General features: G+C 42.4%; 1 protein-coding gene across 1 annotated transcript in view; it reads right to left on the reverse strand.

Annotated features, from left to right (window-relative positions):
- LOC133358326 (collagen alpha-1(XV) chain-like) overlaps positions 1–23,695 on the reverse strand; it is a 51,287-nt gene that overhangs the window by 7,490 nt on the left and 20,102 nt on the right. The window contains 11 exon segments of the mRNA XM_061576596.1: positions 1,041–1,079; positions 1,924–2,046; positions 2,674–2,849; positions 3,012–3,165; positions 6,120–6,254; positions 8,295–8,332; positions 8,499–8,532; positions 9,501–9,587; positions 10,778–10,846; positions 14,786–14,875; positions 17,398–17,439. Of these exon segments, the coding sequence (XP_061432580.1) occupies positions 1,041–1,079; positions 1,924–2,046; positions 2,674–2,849; positions 3,012–3,165; positions 6,120–6,254; positions 8,295–8,332; positions 8,499–8,532; positions 9,501–9,587; positions 10,778–10,846; positions 14,786–14,875; positions 17,398–17,439 (987 nt within the window).

A 23,695-nucleotide genomic window follows, 5' to 3' on the forward strand; every position in this document is an offset into this window, starting at 1 on the left:
AAAAGTACAGGCAAGACAAATAAGGCAGTACAAACAAGACAAGTTTCATACAAATGACACGAATAGTACAAGCAAGGCAATATAAAAAGTTTTTGTGACTCCAGGGATTCATAATCTTGGTTCTTTCGGTAAAGTTACATTATAAAATGAAATTCTCACGACGTTTCGCCCACAACGCAAGCAGCCGTCCTCAGGTGAAGAAACAAAGCTGTCGGAAAGACAACGTCTTAATGAACACTGCTAAGCTTGGCAGCGTATTTTAAGCTGGGTGGGAGGAGAGAGGCTCTGTTTCTTCACCTGTGGACGGCTGCTTGCGTTGTGGCCGAAACGTCGTGAGAATTTCATTTTATTATGTTTTATTTTTATTATTTCATTATTACCCTTTTACGTGACTTTACCGAAATAACCAAGAATATAATATAAAAACGGACAAAGTATATGAGATCCACAATACAAACAAGATACGACCGATGAGACTGCACAAATGAGACGGGTAATGAACATGAGAACAAGAGGGCAAACAAGGCAACACAGGAGTAGAAGCGTAACAGGCAGAACGAAGTCAACAGTAGGAATGAGATGAACACTACAAATGAGAACGTCGATACAACTGATACAGAGCAAATGAAAGAGTAGTTTAGGACGTGCCGCATATACACGACAGGTAAAACAAACAGGGACACAATGCAATTGATTATTTAGCTAAAATCAAATGTCAATAATCACTATCATCATTGAAACTCAAGTGATTTCCATCAAGTTTTCGTGCTAAAGTAAAACAAACACATGACTTCAAGCTTTCGTGACTGCAGGAATCAATATTCTTGGGTCTTTCGGTAAAGTCACGTAGCTAGGTTCAAAAAAATAATAAAAAAATATCAGAAAACTATGACGTTTCGATCGCAACGCAAGTGGTTGTCTTCTGAAGTCCGCTTGTGTTGCGATCGAAACGTAGTTTTCTGTTATTTGTTATTCTTTTCTTTGAACCTATCGATGTGACTTTACCGAAAGACCCAAGAATATAAAACAAACACACTTACCAATTTCTCATTGAGTGTGTTTGGCTCAAATTCACCAATCTGAGGGTAAAGGGAAACACATTGTTAAATCACAGATACATGTTTTACTTTTAATACCAAATACTTCTCTGGTGACAGTCTAGAAACACAAGGACCAAATTATAAATTTAGACAACGTTCTTTTTCACCAGACATACAAATGCAATCGTTTTTTTTTATCTGTAAGTGATTATTTTAGATGGTGAAGAGTATTGAAAAGAATGGCTGTAACTCACAAGTGGATATTTCTGTAAATCCTTTACCCATCGAGAAATTATATTACATCTCAAAAGATGCAGGTCGGCTATTATTGATTTATAATAACAATTTTTGGCTATTGACACTTGGTACAGCATGTTCTTTCTTGGTTATTGGGATTAAAAACAAATATGTTCATTGCATCAACCCATTAATAAAATAACGGCTTTATAGTAATCTACTGAACATTACAGTAAATGATTACCAGCTAAATGCAATTGCTTTGATTAGCACATGACCTACTGAAAACAAAGACCTGCTTTATCTATATTGAATGGTAAAATTACACTCGACAATAAAACAACATTAAGTCTGTATAAACATCCACAGACTCTTTTTGTCAGTGGAATTTGAATTTAAATCATCCATAATATCTAACAGGGTGGTGCGTGGTTAGCGCACTGCACAATGGACCCGGCTCCATTGGTGGCAAGTGATATTTAAGCTTGTCCTGGAACTGACTAGCATGGTGAAGTATGGTTAAACAACCCCCGTGCATGACATAGCTTGGGGAGGCCTTCATCCACTCAAAGATTGACAACAAGCTGTCAATTATGTTTCTAACCAATAATGACTATTGATTGGCACCGTACGAAAATAAACTTACTGCCAGCTTTCTCCATCCTCCAGGCACACAGAAGTAGAGATTCCCAGACTGGGTCACATAAGCCAGGGAGCCGTCTCGAGCCCTGTGGGAGACCAGCTCATGGTGGTTCCCAAACACAAGCACCTGCGCACACACGACCGCTCCGTGTGAACGTGCGCACCCATGTCACGAAAAGAAGGATAATTTTGGAGTTTCTGTACCGCCCGCTGTGCAAAAAAGGTCACAATACTTGAATTTGGTTTTCGTTAGGAATTGCTTAGTCAGAGGCCACTGCTTGGCTGACAATTGGGAGGTTGTATTTTTAAATCCTTCATTCCTTTGATATTGATACAATGATATATATGAAGTCAAGAGTGGTTTTATTTTGGAGAAAATAGCCCGGCCATAGCATTTTGGCTCAGGGTGACAAACAGAGGTGACCACCACTCCATTCTTATATGAGTGGGTCAAACACTCCCCATGACCGCAACATGCCTTCGGGATGCCTTCATCCAGCAGTGAATTTTCTTATAATAAAGTGCCTTGAGTAGTATTCAATGCTGCTGAATTACATATTAATGGTAAATTCTTACAATGACTTATTTGTTTGTACGTTTATTTAATTATTTTCACTGACAAAATTTTTACCAAAAGAAAGCGAAGCATTTCTTCTCAAATCAGGTGAAGACAGGCATTTGCCAATATTGGAATAAGGCAACTGCCGGTTGTTATAAATAATTGCTGATAGTAGGGAGCCTAGGCCTGGCCTACCCCATTCCCAAGTGAACTCTGATCGCAGGATGCGGTAGAGCCATCAGGTCCCTGAGGGCCTTGAGGTCCATGCGGCCCAGGAGGGCCAGGTGGCCCTGGTTCGCCAGCAGAACCGGGGAAGCCAGGGGACCCTGGCATTCCGTGCTCCCCAACGTGGCCTCGTGGTCCAGGTTTTCCTGTCCGTGAAGCAAAGCACAGAGGCAGCAATTGTCGTCGATCTTCCGCATTCAGTGCATGCCCCTTAAGTCTCAGAACAAATTCTCAGTGGCGCAGTGGCAAAGCAACAGCTTCATTGAACAATGCAAAATAATCCAAAGATTTGGTTGGATTTTACTTACCAGGCACACCTACTCCAGGATTTCCCGGAGGCCCTTGGGCACCAGGGAGCCCAGGCTGTCCAGTGGGACCCTCCAGGCCATAGCCTGGCTGCCCATTAGCTCCTGGAGTCCCTGGTATCCCTGGGGGGCCCATCACTGAATCTCCCTTGGGGCCCTATGGGATGCCATAGTTGCATAACAATTTTCACAAAAGTCATGGTTGCAAACTGTAATGGGGATGAGTAGGGTAAGAGGCAGGGATATAAAGAATGCTGCACATTGATGTTGACCAGATTTGGGCCTGCAAGCTCACACCACTGCCAGCGACATCGACATCTAAGACAGTTCAATATGCATTAAAATGTCTGAAAAATTATCAAATTTCCTTGCAATATGAAAATAATAGCTCTCTTTAAATGTTATTTCCTCTCTGTAAAATTAAATTTAAAATGTTATATTCTGATTTCATAATCAGGGCTAAACAAATCATATATTATTAACAGCTCCTGTACGGGAAAGAAGACAAAAGGACATTGCAGATACAGTATCGACTAAATACATTTCCAATTTTAATGCAAAGTGCTCAAATGCACCACAATCTCAGGACACTTAGTTGTAAAGTTCGAGATGAAATTAACTTTAAGAGAGACGATACGTTTTAAGTATGCAAAGAAAGGAAATTGACACATACTTAATAAATAATTACATCCACAATTAAAGTCAAATAATTCATCATTAGCAGAGGATAGAAAAAATCTTGAATAGGGGAAGAGTTTATTTTTGCCGATGACGACGATAAATATTAACAGGCAATGATAAAAAAAATTATCATACAGAAATACAATTATACATTTCCAACTCAAATACTTTCATTTGGAACATTTGCAGCTTACAGCTCACCACCTTGTGTCAGACAACATCCCTAGAAGATGATGTTACAAGTGTGTTTAAACTTGAATAAGCTTTTTCATCCACACCTTTTATATGTCCTGCAAAATGTGTTAATTGCAATTTTAAAATCTTAGAAACGCAAAAGCTGCAGTAGAAAAAAAACAAGTTTTGCTTGAGAAGATGTTTGTAACCTACATCACCTGTTTGTATCACCCCGTAGATATTAATGTTGAATAAATAATAATCATACAAACATTTATTTTGATTCTCAGCTGAATTATTTCCCAAATCAAGTGAAAAAACCCCAAAATATTTCGTATGATTTTAATGCAGCTATTGGTGACTGGGCTGAAACCATCAATCCAATGCACTTGAGAAGCTTATTCTTAGGTTTTTTCGGTAAAGTCACGTAGGTAAAATATTAAAATTAATAAAAGTAAAATAAAATAAAAATCACGACGTTTCGGAGGCAACACAAGCTTCCGTCTTCAGGTGGAATCGTCACAGCCACGACAGCTGTATCAAGTAAATGAGAGAGTGGTAGCTCCTGCAATCTCTCATTTACTTGATGCAGCTGTCGTGGCTGTGACGGTTCCACCTGAAGACGGAAGCTTGTGTTGCCTCCGAAACGTCGTGATTTTTATTTTATTTTACTTTTATTAATTTTAATGTTTTACCTACGTGACTTTACCGAAAAAACCTAAGAATATAAATCCTTGCAGTCACGAAAGCTTCAAATCTAGAACTTGAGAAGCTGTTTTATTATGAGTGGCTGCCCAGATTCAGACCAATGATTTCAGGGATATGGGCTCAGTGCTCTGACCCCTGAGCCACCAGACCACCTCTTAAAAGGTTAAGATTTAAATTTCGATTTAAAGCTTTCGTGACTGCAGGGATTCATCTTCTTGGTTCTTTCGGTAAAGTCACGTAGAAGGGAAGTAATAAAATAATAAAAATAAAACATTATAAAACAATTCTCACGACGTTTCGGCCACAACGCAAGCAGCCGTCCTCAGGTGAAAACCAGGTCCGTCGAGGCGACAGAGGTCCGTCGAGGCGACAGAGTCAGACTCTGTCGCCTCGACGGACCTGGTTTTCACCTGAGGACGGCTGCTTGCGTTGTGGCCGAAACGTCGTGAGAATTGTTTTATTATGTTTTATTTTTATTATTTTATTACTTCCCTTCTACGTGACTTTACCGAAAGAACCAAGAAGAAGGTTAAGATTTAATCAAATATTTAAGATTTCAACACAAATTTATATACTTTGTAATTGGAAGAATTGAGTAGTGCTGTCATGAGCTTGATTTGTGAGGGGACTGTTTTTCACAATGTCTATAATGATGCTGATAGGCTTCAGAATTATAACCATTGATTATAACCATAATTATAAACTAGATTTGGTTTCCATCTGTTGATATCTATAACTGCATTGATGTAGGTAGACTGATAGATGCAGATTGTTTGGTTTTGTATATCCCTCTTCCCCTTCCCTTTAAAGTTCTCCTTTAATTTATTTTCACAGTTTCCACATTCAGTTGATTTATTGCCAAGGCCTCAACTCGGGTTCTTGGATTGACTTGTTTATTGTGCCTTCTGTTTTTGATGCTCTCGGCAAAGGCACAGACCTGCAATTACTTCTAGATTTGAAACTTTCGTGACTGCAAGGATTCATATTCTTAGGTTTTTTCGGTAAAGTCACGTAGGTAAAAAAATAAAATTAATAAAAGTAAAATAAAAATAAAATAAAAATCACGACGTTTCGGAGGCAACAGCTATTGTGCTGTGACGGTTCCACCTGAAGACGGAGGCTTGTGTTGCCTCCGAAACGTCGTGATTTTTATTTTACTTTTATTAATTTCTGCAATTACTTGTTTGTCACCACTACAGACCACAAGTGGTGTCCACTCGATGGAGTGTTAGAGGGTCCCCTCTGGAGGGTTTGCGGTCTACTTTCCCACACTGGCCAGATATCTTGGAATAGGTTTAATTCGCCACAATCTATACGAACACTACTGGGTTGACAGAGGCCGAGATGATTTAAGAAACTTGCACAATTCGTTCAACTGCTGCGCCGGGGAGATTGAACCGGCGATCTCTGAATTGCAAGTCCAGCGTCATACCCATTCCACTGTGGGACTATCATATAAAAAATGGACGTAAATCACTTTTTTTGTTAAAGAGAGATAGTAAAATATGAGCGATAACAATGTGTGTCATGTGTGAAAAGTGTGCTCACCACGGGCCCCATACGGCCTGTAGCTCCCTGAAGACCTGGCATTCCCGGCTCACCCCTGGGGCCCGCTACATAGGAGCCGTGTTCCTCCCCTGGCTCCCCTTTCAAGCCCATCCTGCCGGGGTCTCCCTTCTCCCCCTGCGTACAACGGGCACAACATGAGCGGGCGAAGGTCAGCGCAGGTGAGAGGGAGCAGGGAGGGTCGGCTGCCTCCTCTCCTGTGGTATTTTTTATAAAGCATCTTAGGTGATATCAACCCTTAGATTACAATCTAGATTAGTTGTAAAGTAAGGGATATTTTCACTTGAGTGGTTTTGTGCAATCAGACATTTGATTTGAAAATGTTATATTTTTGTTTAAAAATTTCACCCATTTTTAAATCCTTTATATTAAGTTCGCTTGCTTGCTTAGGACCGTACAAATCTTTCGGTCGTTTTTTAGCCCACTTCCCGTGATCCAATCGAGCTGACATTTTTCCACACAGACTCGTTGTGCGTGACAATTAATGTTCGTGAAAAATGTTTTCCTAAATTTTACACTTTTTAGGACAAACATATTATATTTAATTACCAATTGCTTAATGGTGCAATGCAATCATCTGACCCATAGGTGGCAGCCATCTCAAGCCAGAGGACGAGAGGACTCTAGCCGCCACGCATATAAAGGATTTATAGTGAAAAACTTTGTTTTTACGGGTTATACTTATTATCCCTATCGGTATCATGTCATGTTAGACAATGACCCACAAGAATGGATATTATAGAACAACCTCTGAGATCCCTTCACTGACCTCTGGTCCGCACAGTAGCGGCAGAACTTTCGTACTCACTTTGCCATGTGATAGTAATGTTTGTTGCCATGACAGTCTAGTGATATTTCCATTCTCAGAGCTGGAATTCAGCCAAATTGAGGACAAGACCAAATTCTATATGATGGGATTTTTTTGTGTGCAGCATCTCAGCCTAACGTTCTAACCCCTGAGTAACCCGACTATCTCCCCCTAAAAATCTATATTTTACGTACAATACCGACTATAATCATCCAAGAATGGTCAGTCCTTAACGCTCGTGACGTCACTCCACATCGACCAGCCACCCTAATTAATATTCATGAGCAGGTGACGTCGTCCAAATGGACACCCTCCCCACCCCTCATTAATAATCATGAACAGGTCACATTCTCTACATGGACCCCCCCCCCCCCCTTTATTAATAATCATGAGCAGGTGACGTCACTCCACATGGAGCACCCTCCCCCGTCATTGATAATCATGATAAGGTGACGTCCTCCAAATGGACACCCCCCTCCATTCATAATAATTAGCGGGTGACGTCACTCCACATGGGGGGCCGAGGCGTCTCCTCCCCCCTCCTCGGCGTCAACTTACAACCCTCACTACAAAGGCAGAACCCTCACGTCACGTGTTCTCCGTAACGCTGTTGAGACATCAAAGTAAAAAGGACGTCATGATGAACAAGGGATTATCACCTTAAAATGAAATAAGTCCGTGTCACCGCGCCCTTACAAACTGCACACGAATTAATGCAATGAAAATCACGTCGCGATCTGCTTTTCGCTTGCAAGTTTCAGATTTACTGCAATACACCCGTCCTTGGACGGGCAAAAGGCTAGTGTTTAATATTTACATAGAGGTTAGATCTACTATTTACAATAGGCTTTCCCCTAAAGCTACCTCTTACTCTCAGACGTTTCTGGGCACAATAATATGAGCTGGTAAGGGGCAGTTGCATTGCCTTGTAGTTGTTGAAGTGAACGGTAGTGAGAATGCGCAGCCACAAAAGCATTGGGCGTGTGATGGCACACCTACAGTGGCAGTTTAGCGGATACATCACTGTTAAATTCTTATTTTAGAAATCAATGGATACATTTGAGAAAATCCAATGCAAATCAACTTTGCATAGTCGCAAATGTTTTAAGATAGTTTTTGAAAAAACACTTTACAATAAAATACTCTGCTCTGTAGGACCGATGCCTGAAACATTGGCCTCATTTTTACCTGAAAATGTTAAGGCAACATTCAAGATGATGGTGGTAAAATATTATCAGCCTGCACTTTCTACACCACTCAACACAAAGCTGCTCAAGCGCAGTCTAAAAATACACATTCAGCAGCGGGTACAGAATGACTGCCGCCGCGGTTCATGATAAATGACTTACTTTATCACATGGACAGCTGCGTGTGTTTCTTGTCAATTCTGAAAAAAAACAAAGAAATTGTACTTATCAGTACAAAGCTACGCACATGTGTACTTGTGCTTAATTCCAATAAATGTTGCATGCAGTGTATGGAGGGCTCTTGCAGCCAATAACAGGAAGATGACTGAGATGTAACGTGCAGTCATTAAATTAAGTGAAACTTACCCATATCAGAGTCCTTTGAGGTTTCCTGCTCCATCTTTTGAAACAATAGAGTATAAAGCAAACATATGAACAATTTAGCAAGAACAAACACAGGTAGGAATGTGGATTTTACAGCACAATACCTTCCACACTAATGAGATGTAATACAGTATGCATTGTACACTTGTGTGTAGTGATAGCTTGGTGAATGAGCTTTTGTTGAGTGCAGGCGTTATCAATGAAAATTACTCATTCCTGGCTTATGAATTCAAACCTGCTGGTGATCACAATTAAATTATAGTGCAAAATCATCTGTGATCATGGCAAATAGTTATTTGCGTATTCGCAAAAGGCAATACAGGAATACCTTGCACTTTCGTCTGGTTAGGGACCAGAGCGTGGACGAATATCAAAAATGAACGAATGTCAAAGCGGAGCCTTTATTTAGCTTGCAAATTAATTTTGGCCGGCGAAAAACGTGCATGCAAATAACTACAGTAAATTTAAAAACGTACATGCAAATAACTACAGTAAATATGTAACACATGCGTGCGAAACCTAAATAAACAGAAATAAAAGAAACATAAGAATAAATAAACAAAAATAAATAAATAAACAAAACTAAATTAATAAACAAAATGGCACCTTGAAATATTTTGTCTTGCGTAAGTAATTACTGTAGTATTATACTGTTATCACAAAAATAACTACGAATTGTTTACAATATAATCACAGAAATAAGTACAGTATTAATAATATATGAATAAATTCAAATACACAAGAGATGCTCACTGAACGACTTTTATTCAAAGACTGAACGAAAAAGATGGTGCGTGGCGTGAACGTCGTGAAATTTGAAATGTGATTACAATTAAAAACGGCCGAAAGAGCGAAGCGAAGAAAGCCAAGTGGACAAAAGTCAAGGTGTCGCTGTCGTTGTCTTGAACGAATGACCTACTCAGGTATTGCCATACAAGTGATCGCACAATGTGGTCAGGTGTGAATCAAGTAGGAGCCTCTTACTGAGCTGAATAACACGGGGGCACCTGGAGGTCCAGGAGGTCCAGGAGGACCTATTGGTCCGGTGCGACCAGGAGGTCCAGGCAGGCCCTGGACACACAATGGGGGCCGCACAACCACACTAATAAGCACACGTGACCGGGCCTGCATTCGCTCACAGGTCAGCCTCTGCACGTGAATGAGCGGAGATCGAGCGGATGATGCCACCCGGATGGGGAGAAATGCATAAGTCAAAGACATGAGGCGTTATTATTGTGCCAGTGTGTTTTGATATACCAATAGATATGCTAGGTATCTTCAACCTGCGAGACTTTCATCCAGCAGTGGAGAGATCATGGTTGATGATGATGATGTCGGTGGGTGTCAATCTATAGTTAAAACCTTAAAATAAATTATTCTAATTTACATCTAGCAATATTGATATGTTAATTTCCTCGCCTGGTATGTAGGAGGTCGTGTGGTCGATTCTGACCCCGACGCCTGCTGTATATTTGGGGTATCCATGTCTCTTTCCCTGATGTCATGTGGGTTTTTCTCTGGGTCCTCTGGTTTTTCCCTCCACATTTAGAATCAACATTACATGTTTAGGGTATCTGGTTGCTCTGAATTTCCACATGATAATGCCACTTCGTTGAGCTGTCATTTGTGGCCAGGTCGCGTCTGAAAAAGGGCGATATAGCTCAGTTGGTCTTACCTGGTAAAATAACAAAAATAGTTTTAGTTTGAGGGCTCACGGCATTTCATCTCCACCCCTCCGCTGCTCGCCCTGGAAAATCTGCCTGTGCCCGCACCCCCAACCTCCAACATTGCATTATTATTTATTATTTATGCTTGTTCATCCAGGAAAGCCCTTCTGAGTCTCAAGACTCGATTTCACGATATTCCTACGTGTAATCCCAATTGAGTAATTAGCACCTATCCATTGTGTTATTTCGAATGGGCCTCATCATGCACCAGTATTGTAAATGCTAGAAAGAAATAAGCACCGTAAATGCTAGGCCACATTCTCGGATGAACAAGAACCACATTCTCGGATGAAAAATAAAACATAAAATCTCACAATTTTTACTTTGCTCTCATAAAATGCATATCACAAGCGTTCAAATGCCACTCCATTTGTTGAATTTGGTGTTATGTTCCCAGGCAAACTGGTATACAAATCATAACCGTAGATACAAATCATAACAAAAGATATGTTCATAACGATGTGAATAAATGAGTGGTGTAATATTTCATGATGGAACGGCAGACGGTTACAAAGTGGCTTCTAAATCACTCACGCCCTTTGAGCCTGAGCCCAGCCCAGGGTCTCCTTTCTGACCCTTGAGTCCCTTCGTCCCAGGTATTCCCTGCACACACAGCCGAAGCAAACAGTAAATGACACACGTGCACTCTATATGCACACACACACATGCGATCAAAGGTTGGTTACGATCAGTCGCACCGTGGTGAGAAAATTCGAATCATCATAATCATCAGCAGCAGTTTCAGCCATGATCAATTCACTGTTGGATGAAGGCCTCCATAAGCCATAATTTTTTCTCATGGTGCCACGATGCAACAGCCCATCTACCAACTGCTCGTGGGCTGATTTGATGTTCCCTCCTTTGGCTGCCACTCCGTTGCTACTCTCGACCACTGTCCATCATCCCATTTAGTGTCGTGTCCTGCCCAAGCCCATTTACTTTATTTTCTTTTTTCATTGAGCAAGAGCCGGGTACAGAGCACGAGGTGTAAGGGGAGGGGGGGGTACTGATGTTCCGCGGACGACAAGCCCGAGGCCAGGTGTTCACGGGACAGGAGAAAGGGAAGGAGGTTGGACTGCCTGCCCTACTCACGTAGGGGGCAACGATCGGGAGCATGGTATTTAACCCATGCCTATCCATGGAGTGGTGTATATCAAGAGTACGAGTCCCCATTGACTTTTCTAAAGTAAAAAAAAGATGCCATCAACTTACATGTGCCTCCTAATCCATGTGTTCCTTTCTTTCTGTTTCTCATAATTTTGTCCCACAACGGTGATAAAATACATATCTAAATTTGAAATTGTTGTACAAAGCCCTTTCCTGTTCGTTTATAACTACCAAAATCAATCCTGTTATTTATGGGTGGGATTCAAGAGTACTATGGAGTCTCTTATTAACTGAGATAGAAAGTTGCCACAGTCCAATGGCAATAATTCTAAAATTAATTTATTAAATCATGTTTAGCCATCATGAAACTATGCGCTGGTCTTAAGTGAGTGTTGAAGATAGGGTGGTGTATTTATGTTCCATTCTCATGGCTGAGATATAAGCGTTACCCCAATATTAATACGCAAAAACAAATTTAAAGCAATGGCCAGGGTTCCCCTTGTTTATACTACAGCACAGCAAGGCAATAAGACATTCCAAACAAATTAAGGGTAAATTAGCATATCCATTAACGCGAACAATATATCAGTTAATACCATGGCTCAGTTAATGCTGTGGTTTCTTCTCACGTGTAATATTACAAGCAGCTATTTTTTAACAAGTGCTGCCAGGAGGTGGAGTGTGTGAGGCCAAAAGGCTCATTCCTCCATCTTCGTGGGGTCACCGGTGCACCCCGACGCAGACTGGAGGTCACGTGCGTGATCGATTGCCTTCGACGCGAGTCACATTCAAAAGTCGCAGAGGTGAAGGGTCAATATTGCATTAATGCACAGCGCAACACGAGGCCACTTCATGGCTCCGCATGGAGGAAATGCAGCCCAGTGCCACACTGTGTATATTATTATTTTGGAATATGTATTGTGTGGCCTTGCAATGTGTACATTTTAATAAGCAGTACCGGGAATTTTGTGAATTCAGAAGTGCATTTTAGCTACTTTTAATAAATGGATACTCATTACTGTAATAATGAAGTAGATGTTTACTTCGACATATTGTATGAATCAATTAAGACTCTAATATAGAGATATATAATATCTCCACGTTTCATCTTCTTGGTTCTTTCGGTTAAGTCACGTAGAAGGGAAATAATAAAATTATAAAAATAAAACATAATAAAATAAAAATTCTCACGACGTTTCGGCCACAACACAAGCAGCCGTCCTCAGGTGAAGAAACAGAGCTGTCGGAAAGACAGCGTCCCAATGTGTCTTTTCGACAGCTCTGCTCATTAGAACGCTGTCTTTCCGACAGCTGTTTCTTCACCTGAGGACGGCTGCTTGTGTTGTGGCCGAAACGTCGTGAGAATTTTTATTTTATTATGTTTAATTTTTATTATTTTATTATTTCCCTTCTACGTGACTTAACCGAAATAACCAACAAGATGAATCCCTGCAGTCACGAAAGCTTTAAATCGAAATCTCCACGTTTCTTTATAAGGGGGAGGTACCCAGACAAACTGACTATTCATCCATGCTGAGAAAGCAGTCGTGCATTTAGTTTAATGTGTGTCTAAAACCATTTACTTATTTTATGCACTTTTAAAGCAATATTGAAAACTCATTTCTTTAAAACTGATGTTTGTGTTTAGGTTTTTGTCCATCCCTCACACCTCCAATTTGCATGGTTGGCTACATACAGTTTCACACGTAGGCTTTCGCAACCAATATCATGCATTATACAAGTTTTTTTGGGTTAGATTGCGTAAATATATAAATGGGTCATTAAACTCGCCACCACCTGACACAGCCAACTAGTAAGGTTTGTCACGTAAACAGAACATGCCGATTCGTTACTAGTACAGCACACCTGTGTGTTGGAGAGCAAAGCCACAACATTTAAATTCTGAGTACGACGTTTCGAAGGGAATTGCAACTAGCTTCATCAGGCGACAGCCAGGTTTGTGGAGAAATCCTCCTGATTGGTGCACTGACGAGGTCACACACTCGCAGAGCTGCCCAAGCTCTTGCAACTGTAATGATTGTGGTATCATTACTGTGTGCACACGTATGACGTCACTGTGCCGGGAGCGTTACTACCATGTGGGTCTACACACACACATGACGTCATTCCGGCTGGAGGCGGGAACGTCGTTAGGGCCGGTGCTGGACACGTGACCGTATCCCAGGGGGGCCGGGGGTCCAGGGGGACCCAGGCCCCCACGTGAAGATGCCAAGAAGAGAAGGCCTACAGTGAGCGGACCGCCAGCAGCCACCTGGCTGGGTCACACTGGAGTAGCTAAGAGACAAGTTAGCTAGGGTAGGTGGGTGGTCACCACCCTATGTGTAGAGTAAGAGTAACTGTTGAGTAACAGTTGTGTTCATTAATAAATGAGTGTTGCCTCCCAAGAAGTGTGTGCGCCTAAATTGAACCCATTACACAACGATAACATTCTCCAGCAACCACACACTGGTGACTGAAAAGCTGGAGCTTGTGCTGGAGACCCTTGCAAAATAATTACTACTGCCCAGCCCAACTCTCCAGCTAGAGCATCTTGTTATTGCAGTCAATTGGTTTTGTAACTTCTGTGATGCTAAATGCATATGCATCCTGCTCAAACAGTGTACTCACCTTGTATTATTTTTATACCAGTATTTTTTCACCATTCAAGCCATTGCTTAATCAGGAAATAGCATAATTTCTCTGTGACTGCTTTATGATTACCGCTGTCCGTATGTAATTAATAGGCTTGTGTGGAAGTTCTTATCACATCAATGTGGTAATAATGTATTATCACAGTTATAATGTATAGTTATCACAGTAATATTTCAGAGATGAAAATGTATTAAGTTTATGTATTTTCCAAGAATTACAATGGACACTAAGACCAACGCTGGAGCCAAAGGTTTGTGTATGGTCGATTAAGATACATTGTACCCATAGACTTAGACTCCACTCAGAATGTTATGTCCCTTAGACTAACAATTTCATCATATACTTACATGGATACATAAACTTAGAGGGGTTCCATACAACCAATGTTGGACCATTGACTTACATAGGTATTATAGACCAATATAGGACTCAATGACTAATATTGAATCCATAAACTAATCTTGGATTAGACCCATAGACTTAGCCAGGAAAATTTATTTATATTGGACGTATGGCTAAAACATGGGTTATCGAAGTACACAGGACCCAGAGATTTACATCGCGTCCATCGTTTAACACTGGTCCAATTGGCAAAACATATACTTATTTAGGACATATATACTATCATAGGTCCTTTTTAGACTAATAAAGGGACCATATACTTTTGAGACAGCCAATTTCTCTGGGGTCATTTTGAGACCTTAGGAGCCACACCTACAAATGTAAACGCTCCATAATTACTCCTGTATTTGTGTCAATCCACCCAGTTTGGTTGATACTTACAGAGGGCCCGCTGATACCTGGCAGTCCTCGCTCTCCCTTGGGCCCAACAGGCCCAGCAGGCCCAACAGGCCCAACAGGCCCAGGCAATCCCTACAACAAGCATGTTATAGGAGGTGAAACACTGCACAATGTTCCTTATGCATATTTATTCGTAAACACATGACAGCCCATTGTTCCAAGATATCTATATTTTACGATGGAAATTTCTGAAGGAAATTTAGGTTACACGCATGCCACTATGAACCTGTCATCCTGAATTTCATTCCAAGCCATAGCTAACATCAGTGGTCAGTGATATTAAAACCAGTCCTGTGTCTTTCACGAACTTATAGTAAATTGTCTTCAGTCTTTCACCATCTGATAATAAATTGCCAATGGCTGCATATGATTATTTTATTATTACAATTAAGAAAAGGGTAAAACAAATATTTCTTACTGTTATAACTAGCCTTAATAATTATTATCAGAGGATGATTAAAGATGTCCTCGACACATTATATCAAAAGCATGACAGCAATATACATTGTGATATAACTATTATTTCTATAGACAGTAAATATACAATAAATGACAAGAATAAGTAGAACATATATTATCATGCTTGTCAAGAGGTGCTGCATTTCAGTGATCATTATGGGAGTGTTATGACACAACTACTGTATATAAATACACAATTATAACTTTACACAATAATATAATTATTATTCTTGGTTCTTTCGGTAAAGTCACCTAGAAGGGAAATAATAAAATAATACAAATATAAAACAAAAAAATTCTCACGACGTTTCGACTGCAACACAAGCAATCATCATCCGGTGTGAAATCCACAGCAAGAAAATTTGAAAAAAGTTGCGGATTTCACATCTGATGACGATTGCTTGTGTTGCAGTCGAAACGTCGTGAGAATTTGTATTGTTTTATAACTGTATTATTTTATTATTTCCCTTCTACGTGACTTTACCGAAAGAAATAAGAATATGAATCCCTGCAGTCACGAAAGCTTTAAATCAAAATATAAGTATTACTAACTGTTCTGCCCCACTGCAGATATGGGGGGGTGTTTACACGGGAACTTCCTGATATGGTGTTGAGTTTGGTCACTTGACCAGGAAGTTACGATTTAAGATTCTCTAAGCCATTGGTCCCCAACCTTTTTGGCACCAGGGACCAGTTTCGTGGAAGACAATTTTTTTCACGGACCGGGGGGGGGGGGTTCATCATTGGGTCTTTCCCGCTTTTCAAAGAAGCTCTCCAGCGACGTTTGTTCTTTACTGATTGTGGCTACTAGGGGTTAGCAGCTTGTGGGCTTACCAAAACTGTGGCTGAGACAAGTGCGCAGTGCGGGAAAGAGGCGCGGACAGACGTGGTAAATAAAATCATGGGCGGGCCACGCGCGGACTCACCGCTCACCTCCAGGGTTTTGGTAGTACATGTTGTTTATGCCATTTAATTGAAAATTCCATCACAGTTCCTATGATTGCTTTTTCATTGCTTTCATGGCTTTATTTTGGTGATTTTGAAAAGTGTATTGGTTTGGCCATGTGTGTTTGTTGTAGTACAGAGTTAGACTGATGGCCTTAATCTAAGTTGTCTTGTGGTTGTTGTTGTTTGACTTGCATCCCACTGGGATTTTTGCACACAGCGTTGGTGTACGGTGTTTTTTTCTGCAATATTTTGCTGTCTTTTCTTGGATTTTCTGTTTGCACTTAGTCACATATTCACTTTAAGATGTTTTTTGTTCATGTTTTTGTTTTTTGTTTGTTGCGCTTGCACCCGATTCAAGAGCCGAATGGCTCACAGGGCTATACCTAATAAATGAACTTGAACTTGAACTGCTGTGCGGCCCGGTCCCTAACAGGCCACGGACCGATACCGGTCCGCGGCCCGGGGGTTGGGGACCCCTGCTCTAAGCCACGAGGCAGTTGTGTCAGCCATTACACAGAGTACAAAATGGAGGCACAAATAGCGTCTCAGTGAAGACAGGTGCATCTGTTCATTGTGGGACTTTAAGAAGCATTGTCTGTAAGATCGATTATTTTCTTTTTATAATACTGGGAATGCTGTTATAATGCTAGAATTGCAGTCATAATGCTGTAAATGCCTTTATAATTCTGTTAAATTGTTATGATAGATATAAGGCCTAGTTAGCAACGAAGCCTGCCACTTGCATTATTGTGAAGTTACTTGTAGTTGGATAAGTCGAGCCAGACTTGTGCCCATGTAACTTTAATGCGATCTTGAGAGCATGGATGAAGAAGTATCTCATCCACAGGTCAGTGTTATATGCAGCGCGATACATTTAGGCTGCAGTATGGTGATTACACAAAGTGACCTTATTTAACACAGTAGCTTATTCTCTTGTTGTACCTATTGTTGAGAATAATGTTATTTAAGACAATGTTATGATGCTCCAGTATTCATTCATTGTATTGATATTGCAAGTAATAATAGATGTTGTATTTTGTGCTGTGTTTTTCATCAGTTTTACCTTGTTCTATTCATTATATGCATCGAAGTCGGATGTTCACCCTGGATCTGAAAGTTTATTGAATGCGAGGTTAACTACTCGGATAGTGGTGCAATGCAGCGCACAGCAAGGCCGAGACACTAACCTTAATCGATGTGCTTGGTATAGCCCCAACTGAACTTGAGATCTGAAAGAAACATTTAATTAAAGAAAATGTTTACAATCTTTGTTCTGATGCAAATGCGTGTTATTACATACGTACAAAAATACATCTGAATAATTATATATATACAGTCGAAGTAACTTGTTGCATTTTCTAAACCGACACTCCTATTTAAGATATTTATACTGGACAAAAACATGCTTATTTTGGTCATTACACCTGACCTTTCAAGATATTTATTTTAAAAGTTGTGAGACACTGAATGTGGAAACAGCCACCGAGCACTAATGTTTGTAAAGGTATACACATTTGCAAATGGCGCATTATTTGATATTACATCTAGTTATCAATAAATTTCGAGTCATTTAAGCATCATATATACTCCATATGGATCAGAAATTATGGAAAACCACGAAGAAATTGGAATAAAAATGTGAGTACACAAACAAGCATGGAGAGGCAGAAAGAAGAACATTTTAATTTATAGAACATACATAAGTTAGATATATATGAACTGGTATGCAAAGTAAATGCTGGGCAGTGGTGGCAAATGCCTGTAATCCAGCATTGTGGAGGCAAGGGTTGGTGTTTCGCACAAATGGTGCGAAACTCCCTTCCCGTGGGCATCGAGGTGCCATACCCTGGATCACCAGTAGAAGGCAGTACAGAAAATGTACTAATCACCATCTGTTTCCATCTGTACGGATATGTTATAAGCCCCTCGCACATTTGGGGTTTTCTCCAGGTGTTCCAGTTTGCTCCCACATGTATAAACACTCATTATATAAGTACATTTGTATTAAGTAAACTTTAGCAAAACACGTCTTGAGAGAGAATAATGGTTTATGGATAAACTAAACTAAAACACTAACACAATGAAACAATGTTTCAAGTTATCAGGTAAGGCCCACTGAGCTATATAGCCCCTTGTCAGAAGCGACCTGGCTAAAAAATTAACCCGTAAAAACAAAGTTTTTCACTATAAATCCTTTATATGCGTGGCATCGGTTTTATTTTATTATTCATTTCTGTTTTTCTTGAGTAAGAGTTTCATTTTTATCACATTGGTATTTTAAATGAAATATGAAAAAAAAAATCCTAAAAAGTGGAAAATTTTGGGAAAAAAATTTCACGAAAATAAATTGTCACGCACAACGAGTCTGTGTGCAAAATGTCAGCTCGATTGAATCACGGGAAGTGGGTTAAAAAACGACGGAAAGATTTGCACGGTCGTAAGCGCGCAAGCAAGCAAGCAAGTGAACTTAATATAAAGGATTTAAAAATGAGAAGTTTCATGTGGCAATGTATAGCAGCCAAATACTCTACATGCATGTTTTTAAATGTCGAGGGGAAAAACCAGGACCCGGAGAAAAATACACATGACCACGTGGAGAAAGAACATGGAAACTCAATATATAGCCTCAGGGTCGGGATCGAACCCACGACTTCCTGCATACCAGGCGATGTAGTTAACATCTCTGACTTGTGAAAGACAAGCAGCCAAGCAATGAAACGTGCGTGAAAGAACAACCACTAACGTGGGGAGTTGGAGTGAAGAGATCAGCTCTCGTGCAGGAGTGACGGATTATGGCTCAGCAAGATCACCAGGGATGGTACTAATGTGAATAGGCATTAATCCAGCAGTGGATAAATCATGGATGTTGATGAAGCATTCTTTTTTTTAAAATAACGAATGAGAGTTAATATATAACACAGGGTATGTATGTTTGTCTGTTCATGATTGTTTTTTTTAAATGGGTTATAACGTAATAATTAAATAGTGAAAAACGTCGTATTCTATTATTTAATTTATTTTCTTTATACGTGACTTTACCGAAAGAACCAAAGAGTAATTAAATAGTGAATTATAAATTAACTGTAATATCAATACCAAAAACCTGCAAAAACCCATAGATTGCTCACAACAACTCTATGTCACCTGTAGATAAAGGGAGAATGACTAAACACTTTATAACCGTATTGGGCATGGTTATACCAAGAAAAGTTTGCAAAAGTCCTCTATAAAATGCCACACAATAGCACCGTAGGAGTAGGTTTGGCAACGATCTTGCTCGGCATAAAGGAGTAAGTGAAAGGACCTTTTTCCAAGTCATGTGGAAACCCAGGCTCCATACAATAGTGGCAGGCATTAGCTAATAACTGCATTAACTACAGTACATTATAATATTCTTAGACAGTCATGGTATGGCCCAATAAAATATTGTATCAAATATACATAAAACAGTTTCTCGAAGAGTATTTTGAAATGAAGTTGACGGCTTGTTACAATCACTCTAAACCAGGGGTCCTCAAACTACGGCCCGCGGGCCACATGCGGCCCGCCGAGGACATTTATCCGGCCCGCCGGGTGTTTTTGCCGCCGTGCCTGTCTGTTACTTTTTTCTGCATGAGAAGGACGGTCATTGGTGGAAGAGTGAGAGGGGGCGGAGTTCCCCCCAATCAGACTGCATTGATGGGCAGTACAGTCTGTATGTCTCTTGTGTGGGCAAAGTTATTGCTGGTATATTGTTTTTGTAGCGCTGTATATATATTGGTATTTTACTAATAGCAATTTTTACTCCCTAGGAAACAATGATGTCAAGAAAGAGAAACATTTACTCGGAGTGTAGGATATTCAAAGAACCGTGGACTTATGATTACTTTTTCATGCAGTACAAGGAAAGAGCTGTGTGTCTGATATGCCAGAATATAGTGTCTGTGTTCAAAGAATACAATTTACGTCGACACTATGAAACTCAACATAAAGATAAATATGATTGTTTGGTCGGAGAAGTGAGAAAAGATAAAATATTAAAACTGAAAAATACATTAACAACTCAGCAAAATACTTTTGTGAAGCAGAAGCAGCTAAATATTTCATCACTGCGAGCAAGTTTTCAAGTTGCCAAGCTAATAGCGTGCACTGGCAGACCATTCGTGGAGGGAGAATTTGTTAAAGAATTCCTTCTTTCTGTTGCCAAAGAGATGTGTCCAGAGAAGGCCGATTTATTTAGTACAGTGAGTCTTTCAGGACCTACAATTACACGGAGGATTGAAGAAATGGGAGACAATTTGCATCAGCATTTGCAAAACTCCACAAAAAAACTTTCCTATTTTTCCTTGGCACTCGACGAAAGCAATGATGTTCGTGATTCTGCACAACTTCTAATTTTTATTCGTGGGTCGAATGACTATTTCGAAGTCACAGAAGAGCTTGCTGCACTGCAAAGCATCAAAGGAACAACTACAGGAGAGGATATCTATGAAAAGGTTTGCCAAACTGTGAATGGTTTGGAACTGAACTGGGCTAAACTAGCCAGCGTGACAACTGATGGTGCTCCTAGCATGGTGGGGTCTAAGAAAGGAGTAATTGTTCGCATTAACCAAGAGATGGACAAATATAACCATTCTCATCCAATAGCCATACACTGCCTCATCCACCAACAAGCGCTGTGTAGTAAATCACTGAAGTGGGACTCTGTTATGAAAATGGTGGTATCTTGTGTTAACTTCATTAGAGCTCATGCCTAAACCACAGACAATTTCAGGAATTTCTGTCTGAGCTAAATGTTGACTATGAAGATGTTCTGTACCACACAGAAGTCCGTTGGCTGAGTCGAGGGAGAGTTTTGAAACGTTTCTATGACTTACTTCCACAGATTACAGCTTTTCTGCTTTCAAAAAACAAAGAAGTACCAGAGCTCAATGATGCAGAATGGAAATGGCACCTTGCCTTTCTGACAGATGTGTAATAAAAGGACTCGAACACTTCTCTCTGTCTTCGTGTCTTTATTCAGGTTCACGTCTTTGCCCACACGGCACTCTGTTATAACTCCTGTATTTGTAGCCCCCGGCTATTCACTGCTATTATAGCTTCCTCACCCCTCTGACTCTCTGCTTCATCTACTGTAACCTCCTCCCTGCAGACTTGCTGCTACCCCTATGTGCAGACCCTCTGGCTGTCACTGTATGCAGACCCGCTGCCCACTCTCTCTGTGCAGCCCCGCTGCTGACTGCAGCCTCCTCGCTGCTTCGGGTCGGTCACCGCTGGCCAACGGTGCCGATCCTCGCTCCCCCCGTGTTCGTGGCGATCTCGCCACACCCCGCTTCGCCCTTCGTGGCCTTCCTCTGTTCCTGGTTCCCCGTCACTCCCCCTGCTCTTCCGGTTCCCCTCCTTCTATCTCAACCCCTCTCCCCCCACGTGACCTAACTCCTCCCCCCCTGACGGCACCTCAGAAGGGCCGTTTACAACCGCATTACATCACCCTCCCCCCTAAAGAAAATCCAGCCGACCTCGGCTGAATTGCAACCTGAAAAGCAATGCGGGTGTAAAGGGCCAACACGCAAAAAGACACGAAGCATTGAATAACATTATAACAATAACACAACACAACACAATCTAACGAAACGTGAGGGATTTCGAGCGAGTACGGGTAGCCGGGCCGTCCCGGACGGTCGGCGGCCCACCCGCCGAGCGGGAACGTGGAAGGGTTTTAGGGGCGACGGGCGCAAGTTCTTCCGTCGCCATTGGAGGCCCGCCACTGTCCCGCTCGCGTCCAGAAACATCCCGTACTCGCGTCCGCGGAGGGATAGGAAGAGCTGCAGGTCCCGTGGGTTCTGCGGCTCCGGTCGGCGTCCCACAAGCGGAAGGTCCTCCTCCCTGCGCTGTCACGGCCGGCTTGTCTGTGCCGGAGGGTCTTTCTTTGGGACGTCCGCGATCGAGGCCTCCTGCTGGGGCGGCCCCGGAACCCGGGCCCAGCAGTCCCTGGCATAGTGGCCCCGACGGCCGCAGCGGAAACAGTCGACGTCGGGTCGGCGCGCAGCAGGCACCCCGTCCCGACGTGGCCGCGCCGGCGGCGGAGCCCGCGGCCCCGGCTCGCTTCGAGCCGGCCACGGAGTGGAGGCGGCCGACAGCTCCTTTGGGCCGGTCGCATCCGGCACGTACACGGCCTTTGTAGGGTCCCACCCTACGGCCCCCCCATCGACGACAGGACCGCCCGTCCACGCCGTGACTTGTTTCCAGCGGCGGAGATTGAACTGGGCGTCCAAACACTTAGCCGCGGTCCGGGACGTGAGTTTCTCGTGACCGCAAGCCGGCATAGGAATGCCCAGATCCCGGGATAACTCCAACATCTTCCCCAAGATGAGAGGTTCCAGCAGGTCAGGTTCCGTCTCCGGGTAAGCGGCCATCGCGAGTTCCAGCACGGCGCCCCTGTACGCTACAGGCGACTCCTCCGGTGCGCGTTGCCGCTGCACGAAGCGGCGATGGGCGTCATCCGGTGGCTCGTACGCGTCCGCCATTTCGTCGAACACTCCACGCAATGTTTTCTTCTTCGCAGCTTTTATAGAGCGAAAAAAACGAACAGACTCATCGTCAAGGAGAGTCGGAAGCACCTCCAGCGCCTTGGCGTCCGTCCACCTTGCCGTTCGTACCGCCGCCAAAAATCGACAAGCGAACGCACTCCAATCGCCCCCGATGGAGAACTCCTTAACAGTTGTAAGGTGACGACTGCGGCTCCTTGGCCTGCTTCCGTCCGTCACCGACTCTTCCGGCGGCAAGTTCAGCAAGGCGTCGCAACGCGGTGTCGCCAAGATGGCGGACGATCTTCGTGGCGGCCCCAAGATGGCGGCTTCCCGCCTTCCGTGGTGCGCCACGCCCAAGATGGCGTCTTCACGCCGCGTGGTCGATGGCGGCGCCATCGAAGACGACCCGGGCTCCTGCCGATCACCACCATCACCTTCCAACGCCGCCCTTGGCGTGACAAGGTCACACAACTCCGTGATGACGGTTTTTAGGGTCGCCAGTTGCTCCGCCATCCGGGTCCATCTTAAATCTTCGTCCTTCAACGCAGATGGGTCGGGCGCAGCGGCAACCTCCTCCACACCCGGGCCCTCACGGATCTCTCCCTCCGCCGAAGTGAAGCCGACCTCAGGAGGAAGATCGTCGTCGTCCGATGATGAAGCCGACGCCGGAGATGGGATATTCTTCTTCCTCAGTTGTTTCGCCATGCCGTTTCACTTCTGACTCCAGTGTAATAAAAGGACTCGAACACTTCTTTCTGTCTTCGTGTCTTTATTCAGGTTCACGTCTTTACCCACACGGCACTCTGTTATAACTCCTGTATTTGTAGCCCCCGGCTATTCACTGCTATTATAGCTTCCTCACCCCTCTGACTCTCTGCTTCATCTAATGTAACCTCCTCCCTGCAGACTTGCTGCTACCCCTATGTGCAGACCCTCTGGCTGTCACTGTATGCAGACCCGCTGCCCACTCTCTCTG

Source organism: Lethenteron reissneri, chromosome 7 (genome assembly GCF_015708825.2).
Source record: "Lethenteron reissneri isolate LAM-NWPU_2019-01 chromosome 7, ASM1570882v1, whole genome shotgun sequence".
Classification (NCBI taxonomy): Eukaryota; Metazoa; Chordata; class Hyperoartia; order Petromyzontiformes; family Petromyzontidae; genus Lethenteron; species Lethenteron reissneri.